The sequence below is a fragment of the Bombina bombina genome, chromosome 1, assembly GCF_027579735.1.
Source record: "Bombina bombina isolate aBomBom1 chromosome 1, aBomBom1.pri, whole genome shotgun sequence".
NCBI lineage: Eukaryota > Metazoa > Chordata > Amphibia > Anura > Bombinatoridae > Bombina > Bombina bombina.
In genome coordinates, this window is record NC_069499.1 from 541,704,471 (window position 1) to 541,724,243 (window position 19,773).

General features: G+C 34.8%; 1 protein-coding gene across 1 annotated transcript in view; it reads right to left on the minus strand.

Annotated features, from left to right (window-relative positions):
• Window positions 1-18,420: 18,420 nt before the first annotated feature.
• ICOS (inducible T cell costimulator) overlaps window positions 18,421-19,773 on the minus strand; it is a 106,059-nt gene continuing 104,706 nt past the window's right edge. Inside the window, exon 4 of the mRNA XM_053713242.1 lies at window positions 18,421-18,542. Within this exon, the coding sequence (XP_053569217.1) occupies window positions 18,421-18,542 (122 nt within the window). The remainder of the gene's footprint in view (window positions 18,543-19,773) is intronic.

Consider the following 19,773-nt stretch of genomic DNA (forward strand, 5'->3'; position numbering starts at 1 on the left):
TCATTAACCAATGAGGATAGTGTGTTAAAAAAAAGTAATGCAGTATTACAGGGAGTGCAGAATTATTAGGCAAATGAGTATTTTGACCACATCATCCTCTTTATGCATGTTGTCTTACTCCAAGCTGTATAGGCTCGAAAGCCTACTACCAATTAAGCATATTAGGTGATGTGCATCTCTGTAATGAGAAGGGGTGTGGTCTAATGACATCAACACCCTATATCAGGTGTGCATAATTATTAGGCAACTTCCTTTCCTTTGGCAAAATGGGTCAAAAGAAGGACTTGACAGGCTCAGAAAAGTCAAAAATAGTGAGATATCTTGCAGAGGGATGCAGCACTCTTAAAATTGCAAAGTTTCTGAAGCGTGATCATCGAACAATCAAGCGTTTCATTCAAAATAGTCAACAGGGTCGCAAGAAGCGTGTGGAAAAACCAAGGTGCAAAATAACTGCCCATGAACTGAGAAAAGTCAAGCGTGCAGCTGCCAAGATGCCACTTACCACCAGTTTGGCCATATTTCAGAGCTGCAACATCACTGGAGTGCCCAAAAGCACAAGGTGTGCAATACTCAGAGACATGGCCAAGGTAAGAAAGGCTGAAAGACGACCACCACTGAACAAGACACACAAGCTGAAACGTCAAGACTGGGCCAAGAAATATCTCAAGACTGATTTTTCTAAGGTTTTATGGACTGATGAAATGAGAGTGAGTCTTGATGGGCCAGATGGATGGGCCCGTGGCTGGATTGGTAAAGGGCAGAGAGCTCCAGTCCGACTCAGACGCCAGCAAGGTGGAGGTGGAGTACTGGTATCATCAAAGATGAGCTTGTGGGGCCTTTTCGGGTTGAGGATGGAGTCAAGCTCAACTCCCAGTCCTACTGCCAGTTTCTGGAAGACACCTTCTTCAAGCAGTGGTACAGGAAGAAGTCTGCATCCTTCAAGAAAAACATGATTTTCATGCAGGACAATGCTCCACCACACGCGTCCAAGTACTTCACAGCGTGGCTGGCAAGAAAGGGTATAAAAGAAGAAAATCTAATGACATGGTCTCCTTATTCACCTGATCTGAACCCCATTGAGAACCTGTGGTCCATCATCAAATGTGAGATTTACAAGGAGGGAAAACAGTACACCTCTCTGAACAGTGTCTGGTAGGCTGTGGTTGCTGCTGCACGCAATGTTGATGGTGAACAGATCAAAACACTGACAGAATCCATGGATGGCAGGCTTTTGAGTGTTCTTGCAAAGAAAGGTGGCTATATTGGTCACTGATTTGTTTTTCTTTTGTTTTTGAATGTCAGAAATGTATATTTGTGAATGTTGAGATGTTATATTGGTTTCACTGGTAAAAATAAATAATTGAAATGGGTATATATTTGTTTTTTGTTAAGTTGCCTAATAATTATGCACAGTAATAGTCACCTGCACACACAGATATCCCCCTAAAATAGCTATAACTAAAAACAAACTAAAAACTACTTCCAAAACTATTCAGCTTTGATATTAATGAGTTTTTTGGGTTCATTGAGAACATGGTTGTTGTTCAATAATAAAATTAATCCTCAAAAATACAACTTGCCTAATAATTCTGCACTCCCTGTAGTTTCAACTTGAAATTAAACACCTTTTCCTCTTCAAAAATATCTTTATTTATAAAATCCACTTGCTCCTGATTAAGTTGTGGAACACTAAGATCTTTCCAGAAAGCTTCCTTCTGTATCATATCTGTAGATGATTGGGAATATATTTGTTGAAAATATTTAGTAAACATTGTATTATTATTTTTTTGTGATATTCTGGATTTACTCCAGGATCTGTCTGAAGATGGTTTTGGGGTTACAATAAAATCACCTCCTATTATTAGGTTGTTATCTGTGAAAACCAATAATCTTTGTTGTATTTTGTCCCAAAAAATTTCATCTCTAATATTTGGGCCATATACATTACAGATTACATACACTTTATGATTGTGTTCCAGCTTTATTTTTTTAATAGCCTCTTTATCTAATTCTATATTTAAAATTTTGTAGTCTAACGCCTTGTGGATTAAAATGGCAATGCCTCTGTTCTTACCTACTTAAGGAGTGGAGATTACGCAGGTCCAGACCAGCTTCCGAATGAATACTATAAGATTTTGCTAGAATCTATAGTGCCTACTTTAACATTCTTATTTAATGAATATTTACAGAATAGCTAAATCATTTACATAATCTTATAATTCTTTAATATTAAAATCAAATAAGGAGCCGTTAAAACTGACACCTAGATTTAGAGTTTTGCGGCCAAAGGGGTGCGTTAGCTACGCATGCTTTTTTCTGGCCGCACCTTTTAAATACCGCTGGTATTTAGAGTTCACAGAATGGCTGCGTTAGGCTCCAAAAAAACGAGCGTAGAGCATATTTACCGCAACTTCAACTCTCGATACCAGCGGTGCTTATGGACGCGGCCAGCTTAAAAAACGTGCTCGTGCATGATTCCCCCATAGAAAACAATGGGGCTGTTTGAGCTGAAAAAAAACCTAACACCTGCAAAAAAGCCGCGTTCTGCTCCTAACGCAGCCCCATTGTTTTCTATGGGGAAACACTTCCTACGTCTGCACCTAACACTCTAACATGTACCCCGAGTCTAAACACCCCTGACCTTACACTTATTAACCCCTAATCTGCCACCCCCGCTATCGCTGACCCCTGCATATTATTTTTAACCCCTAATCGCACCGATAAGCCCCTGAAGATCTTCCTACCTTATCTTCACCTCGCCGGGTATCACACCGATCTGTCCTGGCTCCGATGTCTTGATCCAAGCCCAAGCAGGGGGCTGAAGATGTCCATGATCCGGATGAAGTCTTCATCCAAGCAGGAGCTGAAGAGGTCCATGATCTGGCTGAAGTCTTCATCCAGGCGGGAGCTGAAGAGGTCCATGATCCAGCTAAAGTCTTCTATCAACGGCATCTTCAATTTTCTTTCTTTCGGATCCATGTTCATCCCGCCGACGCGGAACATCCATCTTCACCGACGACTTCCCGATGAATCCAAGATGGCGTCCCTCAAATTCCGATTGGCTGATAGGATTCTATCAGCCAATCGGAATTAAGGTAGGAAAATTCTGATTGGCTGATGGAATCAGCCAATCAGAATCAAGTTCAATCCGATTGGCTGATTCAATCAGCCAATCAGATTGAGCTCGCATTCTATTGGCTGTTCCGATCAGCCAATAGAATGCAAGCTCAATCTGATTGGCTGATCGGATCAGCCAATCGGATTGAACTTGATTCTGATTGGCTGATTCCATCAGCCAATCAGAATTTTCCTACCTTAATTCCGATTGGCTGATAGAATCCTATCAGCCAATCGGAATTTGAGGGACGCCATCTTGGATGACGTCCCTTAAAGGAATCGTCATTCGTCGGGAAGTCGTCGGTGAAGATGGATGTTCCGCGTCGGCGGGATGAACATGGATCCGGAAGAAAGAATATTGAAGATGCCGTTGATAGAAGACTTCAGCCGGATCATGGACCTCTTCAGCTCCCGCTTGGATGAAGACTTCAGCCGGATCATGGACCTCTTCAGCTCCCGCTTGGATGAAGACTTCAGCCGGATCATGGACATCTTCAGTCCCCCGCTTGGGCTTGGATCAAGACATCGGAGCCAGGACAGATCGGTGTGATACCCGGCGAGGTGAAGATAAGGTAGGAAGATCTTCAGGGGCTTAGTGTTAGGTTTATTTAAGGGGGGTTTGGGTTAGATTAGGGGTATGTGGGTGGTGGGTTTTAATGTTGGGGGGGTATTGTATGTTTTTTTTTACAGGCAAAAGAGCTGAATTCTTTGGGGCATGCCCCACAAAAGGTCCTTTTAAGGGCTGGTAAGGTAAAAGAGCTTTGAACTTTTGTAATTTAGAATAGGGTAGGGCATTTTTTTATTTTGGGATTCTTTGTTATTTTATTAGGGGGCTTAGAGTAGGTGTAATTAGTTTAAAATTGTTGTAATTTCTTTCTAATGTTTGTAAATATTTTTTTATTTTTTGTAACTTAGTTCTTTTTTATTTTTTGTACTTTAGTTAGTTTATTTAATTGTATTTATTTGTAGGAATTGTATTTAATTTATTTATTGATAGTGTAGTGTTAGGTTTAATTGTAACTTAGGTTAGGATTTATTTTACATGTAATTTTGTAATTATTTTAACTAGGTAGCTATTAAATAGTTCTTAACTATTTAATAGCTATTGTACCTGGTTAAAATAAATACAAAGTTACCTGTAAAATAAATATAAATCCTAAAATAGCTATAATATAATTATAATTTATATTGTAGCTATATTAGGGTTTATTTTACAGGTAAGTATTTAGCTTTAAATAGGAATAATTTATTTAATAAGAGTTAATTTATTTTGTTAGATTTAAATTATATTTAATTTAGGGGGGTGTTAGTGTTAGGGTTAGACTTAGCTTTAGGGGTTAATCCATTTATTACAGTAGCGGCGAGATTCGGTCAGCAGATTAGGGGTTAATAATTGAAGTTAGGTGTCGGCGATGTTAGGGAGGGCAGATTATGGGTTAATACTATTTATTATAGGGTTATTGAGGCGGGAGTGAGGCAGATTAGGGGTTAATAACTTTATTATAGTAGCGGTGCGGTCCGCTCGGCAGATTAGGGGTTAATAAGTGTAGGCAGGTGGAGGCGACGTTGAGGGGGGCAGATTAGGGGTTAATAAATATAATATAGGGGTCGGCGGTGTTAGGGGCAGCAGATTAGGGGTACATAAGGATAACGTAGGTGGCGGCGCTTTGCGGTCGGCAGATTAGGGGTTAATAAGTGTAGGCAGGTGGAGGCGACGTTGAGGGGGCAGATTAGGGGTTAATAAATATAATATAGGGGTCGGTGGTGTTAGGGGCAGCAGATTAGGGGTACATAAGTATAACGTAGGTGGCGGTCGGCAGATTAGGGGTTAAAAAAAATTTAATCGAGTGGCGGCGATGTGGGGGGACCTCGGTTTAGGGGTACATAGGTAGTTTATGGGTGTTAGTGTACTTTAGAGCACAGTAGTTAAGAGCTTTATAAACCGGCGTTAGCCCAGAAAGCTCTTAACTACTGACTTTTTTCTGCGGCTGGAGTTTTGTCATTAGATTTCTAACGCTCACTTCAGCCACGACTCTAAATACCGGCGTTAGAAAGATCCCATTGAAAAGATAGGATACGCAATTGACGTAAGGGGATCTGCGGTATGGAAAAGTCGGGGCTGCAAAGTGAGCGTTAGACCCTTTCCTGACTGACTCCAAATACCGGCGGTAGCCCAAAACCAGCGTTAGGAGCCTCTAACGCTGGTTTTGATGGCTACCGCCCAACTCTAAATCTAGGCCTGAATCTTTTCGACCTTTAGCCCTCTTAAACGGAGACTATAAATACTAACCTCTATTTTAGCAAATAGATTTCAGACAGTCTTAAAACATATAATTCATCCAGACCAGACGGGCTTCATAAAGGGCAGAACTTCATTCTGTAACATAATTTTAAGATTGGATATCAGAGCGCCAAACAACGTAGGCAGGGTCTATGGGCAGATAGTCAAATACCAAAAGGTAACAATAGGTTGAAATAATATGATTTAATACATAAGATAAAAAAGTTGGTACATTTAAAATTATACAACAAGTAGTCATGGATCCATGTTACACTTTAAAATATATATTGAAACAATAGGAACAATTTAAAAATGCTTGTAGAACAATAAATAACAAAAAAAAAAAAAAAAAATCTAACAAATAATGTCTATCGCTTAAAACTTAAATTCTAATATGTGAATGCTAGGAGCGCTTATGCACACTCTATTTATAAAAACAATGGGTTACAATGCACAGGTGGATAGATTCCAGGTTGCTTGAAACCGGTGGATGTGAAATGTAAGTGGCTCCAAATTGGGGTTTTGCCTATGTGTTTATCCAAAATTGTGTAACTCCTAACAGGTGGACAAAAAATGTTACAGGAATGTCTAGAACCTGAATTCAAAATATAAGACCTGAGGTTGTGCCTATGTGTTTATCCAAAAAGGGTGTAAATCCTAACAAGTGAAAAAATGTGAGAAAAATATTGCAGGGGTGTCTGAACCTTATTTTCAAAATAAACAATGAATTCAAAATAAAACGATATACAAGTGGATTTTTGACAAATCAACTAATGCAAACATAAAGCATAAATAGAACCAAAAAAAACAACAGCACAACTTTAACGTGTGTTCAAATGTTTTTCTGCTTGCAAACTGTGATGTGATGTGAACAAATATCTGTTATAAACACTGAATAGTGGCAAAACTTTGTGATTGGATTGAAATTGAACACAGGCTCTAAATTGATACCCTAAAATACAAATCTAAAGGGCTCAGAGTTGCTGAGCTAGATATAAGGGACTTGCTCAAAGAGCCTCAAGATGTTAATTAAAAGAGACCATATAACAACAGTGGGTTAAAAAACAGATGATATAACATAAAATGCTTAAAAGTCCAAATAAATATTCAAATTGGATAACAAGAATCTTGCTATAGTCTGTCTCAATATGGATCCCAACTGCTGATTATGTAGAAATCTTCTTGGGCGGTAGTTAACAAATAATTCCAACTTGCAATGTTGTCCCTTACCTGCCAAAAAAGGAAAGGCAAACAATAGTGCAGATGGCTTTTTAATGTGATCACAATTAAAATACTCCTTACCAGTCAACCGGTTTCGGTCTCCACTGACCTTTCTCAAGACTGGTTTGAGGTAAGGACCTAGACTGTTATATACCTTGCTGATTAACAGGTGAAATTAACACCTGTATAGTAGAACAGGATGTGAAAACAACAATTTTTTTCTTTTTCTCCTGGGTTAGAGAGAACATAGCAAAGCTTTTAGTTACCAAGGCAATTTGCTTGTTTTTTCAGAATCAGCTAAAATAATATGAGCATTGTCAAAAATAAAAGTCCAATTATGTAGATATTTTTATAAAAAAAAATGACCGTTTAAAAAACTTTGTGAAATGTAAAAAAAAAAAAAAAAAAAAAAAAGTGTCAGTTTAAAACACTTGTAAAATGTCCATTTAAAACATCTGTTTCTATATTTATACTTACTTAATAAATGATCAAACTTTATGATGCATATTAGGTTATTATTTACTACTGCATATATTGTATTCTTGTCGAATTATTTATGTATATATTGGCCATGTTGTTATACCTAGCACTCATAGGTTCTAATTTGAGGGCTTAAGCCAGAATGTATGTGCTATTGGCTGATTTAGGGGTGTGTTAAATTCCTGCAATCTGATTGCTTGTCTGTGTTTAATGTGCTTCCTTAGCACTATAAGCAAGCTGTAAAAGCCTTGACAAAACAAACAAACCAAATTTCTTACATCCTTGCTTCCCTCATAAATAATCATTCGCTATGATCATTATTTAACAGAGGGATTCTAGTTTCTATGTATGAAGCGCATAGCTGCTAAATGAGATTTCAAAGAGGGTATAATATATTTTATATATGACAAAAGCTTAACAATTTCAGGCAGAGTGTAGTGTGTTTAATGTACAACTTAAGGTTAAAATTACATACTGGAATGAAAATCGTGTTTCTGACTGACCTATTATGATTATGTGATTTCCTTCAGGTTAACATACTGTTTAAGACAAAAAAGCAGAGACAGAAAACAAAAAAAACAAACAAAAATAAATTAAACAAATCTTGTGCTTTTAACATATATAGTAAACCGAGAGAGATACACATTTACAACTCAAATCTAAGGTTTATATACTCTCTTTTATTGCTACGGTATTTGAAACTGACCCATAGGTCCCTTGGAAATCTGTTTAAGGTAGGGATTGCTTGTATTGTTCTTTATACAATATGCAAATGGTCTAGACTACTTGTTGATTCTATTAGTTTGGGAGCTGATATGGTTCTGACTGCAATACTCATAATGGATAGATGATAAGTATTTCCTCTAAACTAAACTTAAATATCCAAACCTGGTGAAGAGAAAATATATATAAAAATAAAGTATATATATGATTAAAACTATCTTCTGACGTCACTTGCATAATATTATTACTGTTTGTTAGATCCAAAGCAAAACTAGTCTCATAATTGATACTTCTATCTTTCATAAATGAGGTAATTCTAGATTGGTTACAACTTTAGGGTCTCTATTGGCTATACTACACAGGTCTTAGGTGTGGACTACCAATAGGATTGTTATAAAGCAGCTAAATAGAAGATTAAATAGCAGTTCAAATACAGATATAATTGAAGTATAAGTCCTGTTGTAATTCCCACAGATTAATTGGTGTTTATATCCTCTAGAATTATCATATAACTAAAGGACTATATCAATACTTAAAAAGGCAGCTTCTCATAAAGGGAACAGGGTAGGCAAAGTTTCTATGACCTTACGGGCAGGTCTAATCATTATTAAGTTATTATTATTTATATTTATATTTTAAGAGATAGGTGAAAGGATTTTTTATATATATATATATATATATATGGATCCAAATTCAGAAGTCACTTGTAATAAGGGGCTAGTAAGATAAAACAAATCCCTTCCTAGTCATGACTCTTTTTAGTTGAGGTTTAGGAGATGAGACAGGTCCTCTTTGTTATTTAAGCCTCTTGGGTGCAAGCAATCTAGATGGAAAATCCATTTTGATTCCTCCGTTAATAACCTCTTCTCATGGTTGCCCCCTCTCCAGTTTCTTGGCACTTTTTGAATCCCTATATACTTTACAGTATTAATGTCACCTTGGTGCTTCTCAGAAAAATGTTTATATAAAGGACTATCTTTGTTAAGTTTTTCTATGAATCAGAGGTGTTCACGTATCCTGTCCCTTAGTGGTCTTGACGTCTGTCCAACGTATTGGAGACCACAGGGACATTGGAGTAAGTAAATCACATTTTTGTCCTGGCACCGGATCAAGTTTTTTATTTTGTACTTCTTTTTGGTGTTAAAAGAATGGAATTCTGCACTTTTTTCTCCACATTTACATGCTTTACATTTGTGGCATGGAAAAAATCCTGCCACGTTCTTACCAAATGCATCTTTAATTACTGGAGGTTTCTTCCTCTGTATACTGGGAGCCAGCCTTGTTTTCAGATTTTTTGTCCTTCGATATATAAATCTGGGTTTTTTTGATATTTTGTCTCCCAGAATACCATCATCTTTGAGCATGTTCCAGTGTTTACGGAAAATGTTCTCTATAATTCGACTGTTCTCACTGTATTCAATAATTAGAGGAATATTAAGGATCTCTGTATCCTCATTCCACTTAATTTTCTCTTTGTAATGTGTCAGATCTTTCCTTTCTATTTGGTCTACTTCTTGTATTTTTTGATCAAGAAAATCTTCTTCATATCTTCTCTCTATGAATTTCGACTTGATCACTTGTGCCTGTTCTTTCCACTTAGAGGGATTGGAGCAATTCTTCTTCATTCTTAGAAGTTGTCCCTTCGGGATGTTGTTCTTCCACTTTATGTAATGGCAACTCGTCTTGTGGATATAGTTATTGATATCCACTTTTTTGAAGTGTGTTGATGTCTCTATTTTTCCTCCTTTCACCTCTATTGACAAATCCAGATATGTGAGTTTTTTATAACTCCATTTGTACGTGAAATTCAGATTTGAGATGTTCTTGTTCATGATGTTAATGGTATACTCGAGATCCTCCTGTGATCCTTTCCAGACCATAATTATATCGTCTATATATCTGCGTTATTAGTTATTGGCGTTATTAGTTATCACCTTTCCACACATTCTGTAACATAAGAAAGGTATTTTTAACTATTTCTCATATACTTAAACTAAAAGAAAATAGAGACCATTTATTACAAAAGGAAGATAATGCAATTCAAACCTTAGACGCAGAAAAAGCCATTGATTATGTCTCATGGGATCATATTTTTACATCTTTGTCTAAATTTGGATTTAAAGGTTATATACTACAAATAATTAAAAATCTATACAATTCACCCAATGTTGCTCTTATAATTAATGGAGGAATTTCTGAATCTTTAGCTTTAAAAAGAGGGACTAGACAAGGTTGCCCACTTTCATTCCTTTTATTTGATATGGCCATCGAACCATTAGCTATTTTTCTAAAAGATAAAATGGAGGGAATACAAATTGGAGATAAAGTAGTGAAAGTTTCCCTATATGCAGAGGACTTGCTATTATACACCAAAAACACAGCAACTAATTTCCCTAAAATAGTAAGTATTATTAAAGATTTTAGTACATTTTCAGGATATAAGTAAAATTTAGATAAATCTGAAGAACTTTGAATAAATAAGAATAAATATTCCTGTTTCAATTACTCATTTAGAGAAGCTAAGGATCACGTAACATATTTAGGTATTAAAATATCTAAGATTCCAAAACAATGGTATGAACTAAACTATGAGCCTATTATTAATAAAATCTTAACAAATCTATTGAGATGGTCGAACCTGCCTTTAAATATTTTTGGTAATGTCAACTTATTTAAAATAATAGTGTTCCCTAAACTATTATATGTTATGCAAAATGTTCCGGTGGGATTACAAATAAAAGACCTTAGCTTCTTAAACACCTCACTGATAAAATATCTTTGGAGTAGAAAAACACCTAGAATTGCTTTAAAAAAAACTATACTTAGATAAAAAATATGTCAGTTGGGCTCTTCCCAACCTTGAATTATAGCCAGACTGACAATTTTTTTTTTATCAACTTAGATGGCAAATTAAAGATCAAATTGATATACCTAGAGGAGGAGGAAGTAGAGACTGTCTTTTAAAACAGAGAGAAGCGTTTTGGATCCATAAATTAGATGCCATGTACGCCAAAGGACTAAATAGGGAATTGGTATTTTCTGTCTTCCTCTAGGTATATTGACTCTATCCTTGAATATGTAAGTTTCCTTTCTGTTAACTAATATATGTATAATATATGGATAATGTGTAAAAAAAAGTATGGATACGTTAAGACAAATGGATTCCAAAATATGAACATATGCACTTAGCACTTTTAGTGTCTTTTAAATATGTGTATATGTTTTTTATGAACAACAGATGGCAGTATATCGAATGTTAGCTAGCATTGATGTATGAAAGTGTTAAAGATCTTGAAGGTTTTTGATTGGTTGGTCATACCTTTAATAAGAAACAGATGTATAGCTCTGTATGCATGATTAAGGGACTGTGATCTCGAAACGTTGCATACCTGTGCTGTTGTTATGCTTCAATAAAAGATATTTATGAAGTTATATGGTGCTGTGGAAACCTTTGTATTGCTGACAAAAAAAAAAAAAAACATTATGCAATCTTAGATTTAGAGACAGAAATGGCCAAGTGATACATTACAAGAGCTATTACATACCAAACTGAGTGAGATTCCAATTTCGGTTAAAAATATACATATATATATATATATATATATATATATATATATATATATATATATATATATATGTATATAGTCCTCGCCTGGCAGAAATTGTGTGTAAAATTGTCCATTAACATGAAAGTATCATTATATCTTCCTATACTACTTAATCCAGAATTTGATCCTGGGCTTCAGGCCTACCCATATAAAATCTGGAAGGGTAAGGTACTTGAGTTTATGTATCAGATGATAGACTTTAAAAAACAACAAATTAAAACATTTCAACAAATAAAGGATGAATTTCAAATATCTAATATCCATTATTTTGCGTATCTGCAGGCTAGATATTTCTGTGCAAAACTTATTAAATGCATACATTACATTGAGATTAGAGAAATGTTGATGATATTGTTAAAATATATGCCTCTGGAAATGACAAAATTACAAATTTATACACTAGCTTAATAGAAAATAATCGGAATAATTTAGATTAAATTGTATAGACGTGGATTAATACCGGATTAGTAAATTTAAGATTTATTGGTTAGAAAAAGTTTAACCTGCGTTGAGAAAGCATCAATATCCATGGATAGAAAAGAATCAAATTTAAAATGAATCCATAGGACATACCTAACACCTAACATTTTGAACAAGTGGTATAAGGACAAAGATTCAAGATGTGTAAAATGTGGTACTTCTATAGCTAACCTAAATCATTGTATTTTGGAATGCCCAAGAATGGGGCAATTTTGGCACAAATTACAATATTGGCTTGGAGAAATATGTACATTACAGATACATTTCTCTAAAGAGGATATAATATTCCTCTGTGATGGGCAACAATGGGGCTCTAAGACTAGATTAGTAATCTATGCCTATTACTTGGGCATAATTGGATATTTAAAGCTCGGAAAGATACCAGAGCTCCGGTATTAACCTCTCTTGTTGAATCTTTAAGGGAACAATTTGTTTTTGAGCAATATAATTGCTGCCCTTCCAATGAAAAATGTATAGCAAAATTGTTATCAAAATGGGATTGCTTCATTAACCCTCTGTCTCATTCGGAAAAGGAACAAACATTACTACCATTTAAGACAACTAAAATCTATGGACTGTGGGAAAAGGTAAATAGAACATAAACAGGCTTTAAAATCCAACTACAGATCAGAGAGACCGGGGGGGGGGGGGGGGTCGATAGGAGTGTTTTTGTTGTTGTTGTTGTTGTATTTATTTTGGAAACCCCAACATACCTTATTTTCTGTCTAATTTATGTTGTTTTATAAAATTACATGATTGGTATATTTGTATTTTTTGATGAGACATGTCTATTAAAAGATTTGTGGAGATGTCTACAAGAGCTTATTGGATCTGACATAATAATATACTATTAGGTATGATAAAAGTAATTTTGTTTTAATTTAGTTTAGCAAAATGATTTTAAAATTGCAATGTATTAGCAAATATTATCAGATATGGTATATTAAAAGCTGACTGCTTTATGTTACTTTTGTACACTTTACAATATGGTTTATAATTTCTCTGTAATTGTCTTTATTTCAGATGGTCATATCTCTGATCATAATCGTGATTCTTCAATAAAAATTAAATTAAACACCTTTTGATTAACTTTTTTTAGGCAAAAATTATTTTAATATGTTTAAAGGGATATTAACTGCTGAGTACAACTACAGTACAATAACACAGTTATTACTCACTTCCTGTGCCTGCAGCCCTTTGTTGGGTTAGAGTGCATGGTACAGAGCAGGAGCTGTTAGCAGTGGCTGCATTGTTCTGTTTTATTCATGTGACCTTTTTATTATATGCTATGTAACTTTTAAACTGTGTATAAAAACTATTTTAAAAAAAACCAAACTCCTGCTCTCTATTGTGTGTGCTAACTTAATGCACACAATACAGCAACATCACTGATCTGCAAATGTTCACCACTTCTATCACAGGGTATTAAAAAAGGAGAGAAATGAGAACAGAGGCATTAATATGGCACACTTGGGGGATTGACATCTCATAACAAATTGAGTAGGTGATTGAGTGTTGAGGGACTATGAAATTAGTTTAAAACTTAACGTTTATTATTTATTATTCATTAGATAAAAAATATATATAGTTGTACACAGTGATGTGGACCATGCCATTATATGTTAAAAATCCATTCACATACATATAAAAGAAAACGAAAATTAAATTAACTAAAGATTAAAGAAAAAATTAAAGAAAGAAATAATTTATATACAAGCACTGCTAACTCTCTGTATTAGGAGTAACCTCCTATAAGTTGCACAATTAAATATGTAGTATCTGGGTGAGGTTATCGTCCTAACTGGTTCCTCTGTTTCTATGTGGTCCGCAGCATGCTTAGGTGGAGGTATTAGGAAGAAGTACTATTATCGATACTGCTTATGTGCCTTAAATCAATTAAACTGGAAATACTTCTAACACTCTCCCATTCCCAAAGCAAGCTAATTATAACCCGTTAAAGGTGCCCTAAAAGAGGGCCAACAATTATACCAAAGGACGATATTCAGAGGTAAATTTTCTAATAACCTAAACCCATTTTTTTAAACACTATATTCTATAACAAGACAGAGAGCGCAGTGCAAACGGCCTAACGCGCGTTTCGCATACGCTTTATCAAAGGCTCTTTACCATATGAAATGCTTAAAGTTATTAAATCACAGCAATCTCGTGTGAGCAACAAACGTTAAGCTACATTGTGCCGTTTATTAAATTATCTTGCTTTCTCTCCTACAATAACAACAGAAAATAATAACAATTGAACACTGGGAGTTCACATCTACAGATTATTATTGCAATGTTATTAAAGTATTATACGTAAAACCAACATTTATCAGACTACTGTGGGATTTCCTTCTCTATTGTGTATTTGTGTATACGAATGTGATATAACTATCTGTTAAATCTTATGCATTAGAAAGTTAGACTGAATATTTCTTTGTAGTTGTGACAATACATATGATTCAACTTTTGGCCCCTCTAAGGTTTTTTAATATTGTGATTCTACTGTAATAAATAGCTGACATTATCTGTAAATGAAGTCATGGCATTAACACTTTCAGGCTCCATCAACAAATTTGCTTTTCTTGACATTGTAAACATATAATACCCAACTGGCTTATATGCAATAAAATATACATGGATAATCATGAAAAAAATATATATTTATGATAAATACTGTACATTAAATAGACATTGCATGCCATTTCTATTTGTTCCATCATTTATTTTGACAAATCCTGATGAAACAGCCAGTGTTTGCTCTTGGGCCAGAGAAATCTGTCATGAGCACTTATTTTAATTTGTAAATCATGTGCTGCTGATCATATTTTGATATTTACACATGAATGTTATTTTTGACAAACTTATTTTAATAAACCTTCTTTGGAGCTATACATGATTCTGGTGCTGTTAGCTTGGATTCTCTGTGAGTAAGCTAGGATACTCTTATTCCCAGTCTGCTCGAAGACACCACTGGTTTAGTGTCAATTAACAACCAAACCATATACAGTGATATTAGCAGAGGATACACTGTCCACAGATACAGTATCTCACAAAAGTGAGTACACCCCTCACATTTTTGAAAATATTTTATTATACCTTTTCATGTGACAACACTGAAGAAATTACACTTTGCTACAATGTAAAGTAGAGAGAGTACAGCCTGTAAAACAGTGAAAAATTGCTGTCCCCTCAAAATAACTCAACACACAGCCATTAATGTCTAAAATGTTGGCAACAAAAGTGAGTACACCCCTAAGTGAAAATGTCCAAATTGGGCCCAAAGTGTCAATAAATTGTGTGGCCACCATTATTTTCCAGCACTGCCTTAATCCTCTTGGGCATGGAAGGTGATGGACTGGTCAATCATGTCTCCAGACCTAAACCCTATTGAGCATCTGTGGGGCATCCTCAAATGGAAGGTGGGGGAGCGCAAGGTCTCTAACATCCACAAGCTCTGTGATGTCATCATGGAGGAGTGGAAGAGGACTCCAGTGGCAACCTGTGAAGCTCTGGTGAATTCCATGCCCAAGAGGATTAAGGCAGTGCTGGAAAATAATGGTGGCCACACAATTTATTGACACTTTGGGCCCAATTTGGACATTTTCACTTAGGGGTGTACTCACTTTTGTTGCCAACATTTTAGACATTAATGGCTGTGTGTTGAGTTATTTTGAGGGGACAGCAAATTTACACTGTTATACAGGCTGTACACTCACTACTTTACATTGCAGCAAATTGTCATTTCTTCAGTGTTGTCACATGAAAAGGTATAATAAAATATTTACAAAAATCTGAGGGGAGTACTCACTTTTGTGAGATACTGTATGTTCAATCCTTTCTTCGGAATCTAAAACTGCACCTCAAGGAGATAAAAAGCGATACCAAAATAGTGTAATCCAGTTGATTTCGAACAGGTTAAAATTCCTTCAAAACTTTACTCACGTTTACATAGTTTGTTAGTCCTCATTATAGCAATCAAAATTAAGGTAAATAACAGGTGGCATCATATAAAATATATTGCTGTAAGAATAACATATATATTTAGTGCAATTTTTAAAAAAATCTGCAATGTACTAAAAGATTATTATAAGATACATCAAATAAGTAATTTATCACTTCAAATAAAAAAAATAATATAAACAATATAAAAAGTATAAGATATTATTAGTAAGAAACACATATTCCTACATTTAGTCTAACACACGCACACTTCTATTGATATATCATAAATTAATACCTGAAAAAAGACTAGAGGAAGTGACAGATTTCAAACTCTTTATGAAGTCCCTTTGTTGTAAGACTATCCAATTAAAAATCCATCTCATTTCCAGTTTATTCAAGGTATTAATTGTATCACCTCACCAATGTGGGGTTATCTTTACATTACAATCTAAAAAAAAAATCTCTAAAATTACAATAGTGAAAGTGTAATGATGAGGGGCGTTTCTTATTTCCTTTATTGATAATATATTTATGTTCAGATATTCTTACTTTCAATGGGTGTGAAGTGCATCCTATATACTGTAGTCCATAAGAGCACTGTAGTAAATGTATTTAATTTCGGCTAATACACGTAATCAACTGTTTAATATTGTACTTATTGTTTGTACCTGCTTGAAAACATTCAAAATGTTTAGTCTTATTATTTGTCTGTGTACACCCATTGCAAATCCCACATTTATAAAAACAAAACTTTGAAATGTTTGCTACTTAGCCAAGTTTCTTTATTTCTTTCCTCCCTAATAACTATTGGTCAGAATATCCTTCAGATTTGGGGCTTTAACTAAAACAATTTTAGGGGTTTTTTTCTTAGAATTTCCTCTAATGCTGGGTCCCTCTTTAATATATCCCATTTTTTTAATTATTTTCTTTGTTCGAAAACTTTCAGTATTATGGTCTAGAATAATTGTTCCAAATGTCTCCTCCTTCTTCCACTCCTTTTCTCTTCTTTTGTATTTTAATAACTCTACTTCCTCAATAATCTTATCAAGTGTATTATCATCATACTTTTTCTATAAACCTTTGCTTCAACACATTGGCTTGTTCTCTATAGTTGCTACTCCAATGGAAATATTTCTGGATTCTGTGAAAAATTAAATTAATAAATTACAGAGAAATTACAATGGTTATTTTAATTAAACATATTTTTTGTTGTTGTATATTTTAGTACCTGTCATATATTGCTATAGTTACACTTTTTTAATTAGTGTCCATCAACAACTGAGTATAATTTTCCTTTGGGGGTAGTCGGCCTCTTTTTGGGCACCCCGGTTAAATTGCATTGATGGTTAGACTATAAGTGGTCTGGGGTGAGAATGGAGAGGTGACTGATCTATCTGGAATCCAGTACTCCATATTCAGTGATTATTCCTGAATATGCAATTGTAGTTGTGGACTTCAGACCCGTTTTCCTCACAGGTGTTGTTTTGGGACTGTTTGTACAATAATTAGCTGCCTTGAGTGGACCTAAAACTAATGTATTCCAGTGAAGCAACAGGGGACTTCTATGTCCTGCACTAATCACTGTATCTAGCCACTTGCTATGTTCTTTTGCAGTTTTTCAGTTTTAATGAAATCACTTGGAGAAGCAGACTCTTAGTTTATCATAGACACAAATCAAGTGTGTAATAATAAAAAAAAAAACTTTCTATGAAAAGTATCTACTATAGAGATTTTGGGGCATTTTTATGATTGTGTGAGAGGACATGATGCGATATTGCAGATCATGTCCGCTGCACATCAATAAATGCCGACAGCGTATGCGGTCGGCATTTATCATTGCACCACGGGGCATAAAGCTCCATACGGAGCTTGATAAAGATGCCCCTTTATTTCTTAGTTTAACTCTTCAACATATTTTTATATTCCCTATTTAGATTTAAGAGGCTTTATTCACACAAAAGTAATCTAATCTTCCCCCCTTTAGGAGCTATATAAGGCAAATAGGTCACTTTTTACACTTCCTCATGTGTTTGTATATAACTCTAACTTAAATGTACAGCATGGAATAAAAATGAAATTGAATCTACCTAAACATTATGTAAATCTAGTTTATAGATGTTTACTTTCAAAAGTCAATGTGCCTTTTGTGGCATCATGTTTTTACACTATTTCTGAACATTGAATCCCTTGTTGTGGATAGAAGTATCTATTATACAACTGTATTTATCACCATAACTCACATCTGTCTTTATTAAGACCATACTTTGCCTTCTCCCTGGTTCCAGTTTTTCTCAAGATTCTTTGCTGTCTTTTGCCTGCCTAACTATAAGACTGGCAATTGTCCTTTCCTGTAGGTCAAATTCAGTGTGCAGCATCTGTGTATATAGCAATCACTACTCAGCTACTGAGTCCCAACCAGAACTAACATTTATTGCTACTCTGACACTTAGTAGTTGTTTCTTCTTGGGATGACAATCCTAAAGAATATAGCCCTGATTCCCACAATATAATCAACATTTATGGTTAAGATAATGAGATAGGGACCCAAAAAAGAAGATGCAGCTGATTTTACAGATGTGACAGTGACATTTTAGGCATTTTCTCAAAGTCAGTGATGTCTTTGTCATTCTGGATGACTAGCTTAGCCAGACTTTCAAGAGAATCAGGAACACCAACACGGCAAATCCACCCTAAAAAAAGGTTAAAAAAGTTCTAAGTGGAATTTAATTCAAAGATATTCCAGCCAATGAGAACACGACCTGAACGAAGTTTGCTATGTATTGGAGTCTTCCTTCTTAGAATCGCATCATGTTAATAGATTCAAAATAAATGGAGTGCTCAGGCCACTGTTTCACTAGTAGCTAAGTAAATTACTGCCTGACTTTGGTGTAATCAGTATGGTAGTCTATGGTTTTAAAGGAAACAAAAGATTACAGGACACACAAGACACACAACGTCTATATATAGAAAAGATTCCAGAGAACTTTTTTTAGGTGAAGCAACAACAGGTTCTAAAATTTACAAAATTATGCTTAGTGGTGTGCCCCACTAATAAATAAAGTACATTTGTGTTTGTGCAAATAATTTCACCAAAGGATTACAAAAATGAGTTGTTCTGATGTACCAGAAAAGAAGGTAACTGAAGGTTGCAGTTGATGTCCCGCCACAGAAAGATTTCCTCAAAAATAAGAAAGAAAAAACACAGCTGAAGCTGGTTTACTTATATGGAGCAGAGCTTCAACAGTTCTGGGTATTCTGATTTATAAAATAACAAAACATACATGAAAAGGGAATCTTCCACATTATTATACAATGAAAACCCTTTGGCAAAACCATCACTCAGGGTGTACAGCACTCTTGCTTAAAGACATATAAAGTCCATAGTAGACAGACAGCTGAACTAACATTCTATCACATATTTAGCTTTTTGTTTTATTGGTGAGCCAATGAGAAGAGACATACATGTGTAGCAAGTAATTTACAAGCAGTAGTCTATTGCTACTCCTAAAGCTACCTAGGTATGCAAAAAGGATACATACAAAATTAACATTTTATAATAGAAGTCGTTTCAAAAGTGTTTTAAAATAACATGCTCTATCTGAATCATGAAACTTTAAAGAGACATGAAACTAAAAAAAATTTTCTTTTATGATTCAGATAGAACATACAATTTAAAACTTTTCAATTTACTTCTTTTAACTAATTTTTGTCATTCACTTGGTATCTTTTTTTTTCAAAAGTATACCTAGGTAGGTCCAGGAACTAGGAACTTACTGCTGATTGGTGGCTGCACATGTAGGCCTCTTGTGATTGGCTTACTGGTGTATTTTGCTAGATTCCATTAGTGCATTGCTGCTCCTTCAAGAAAGGATACCAAGAGAATAAAACAAAATTGATCATAGAAGTAAATTTAAAAGTTGT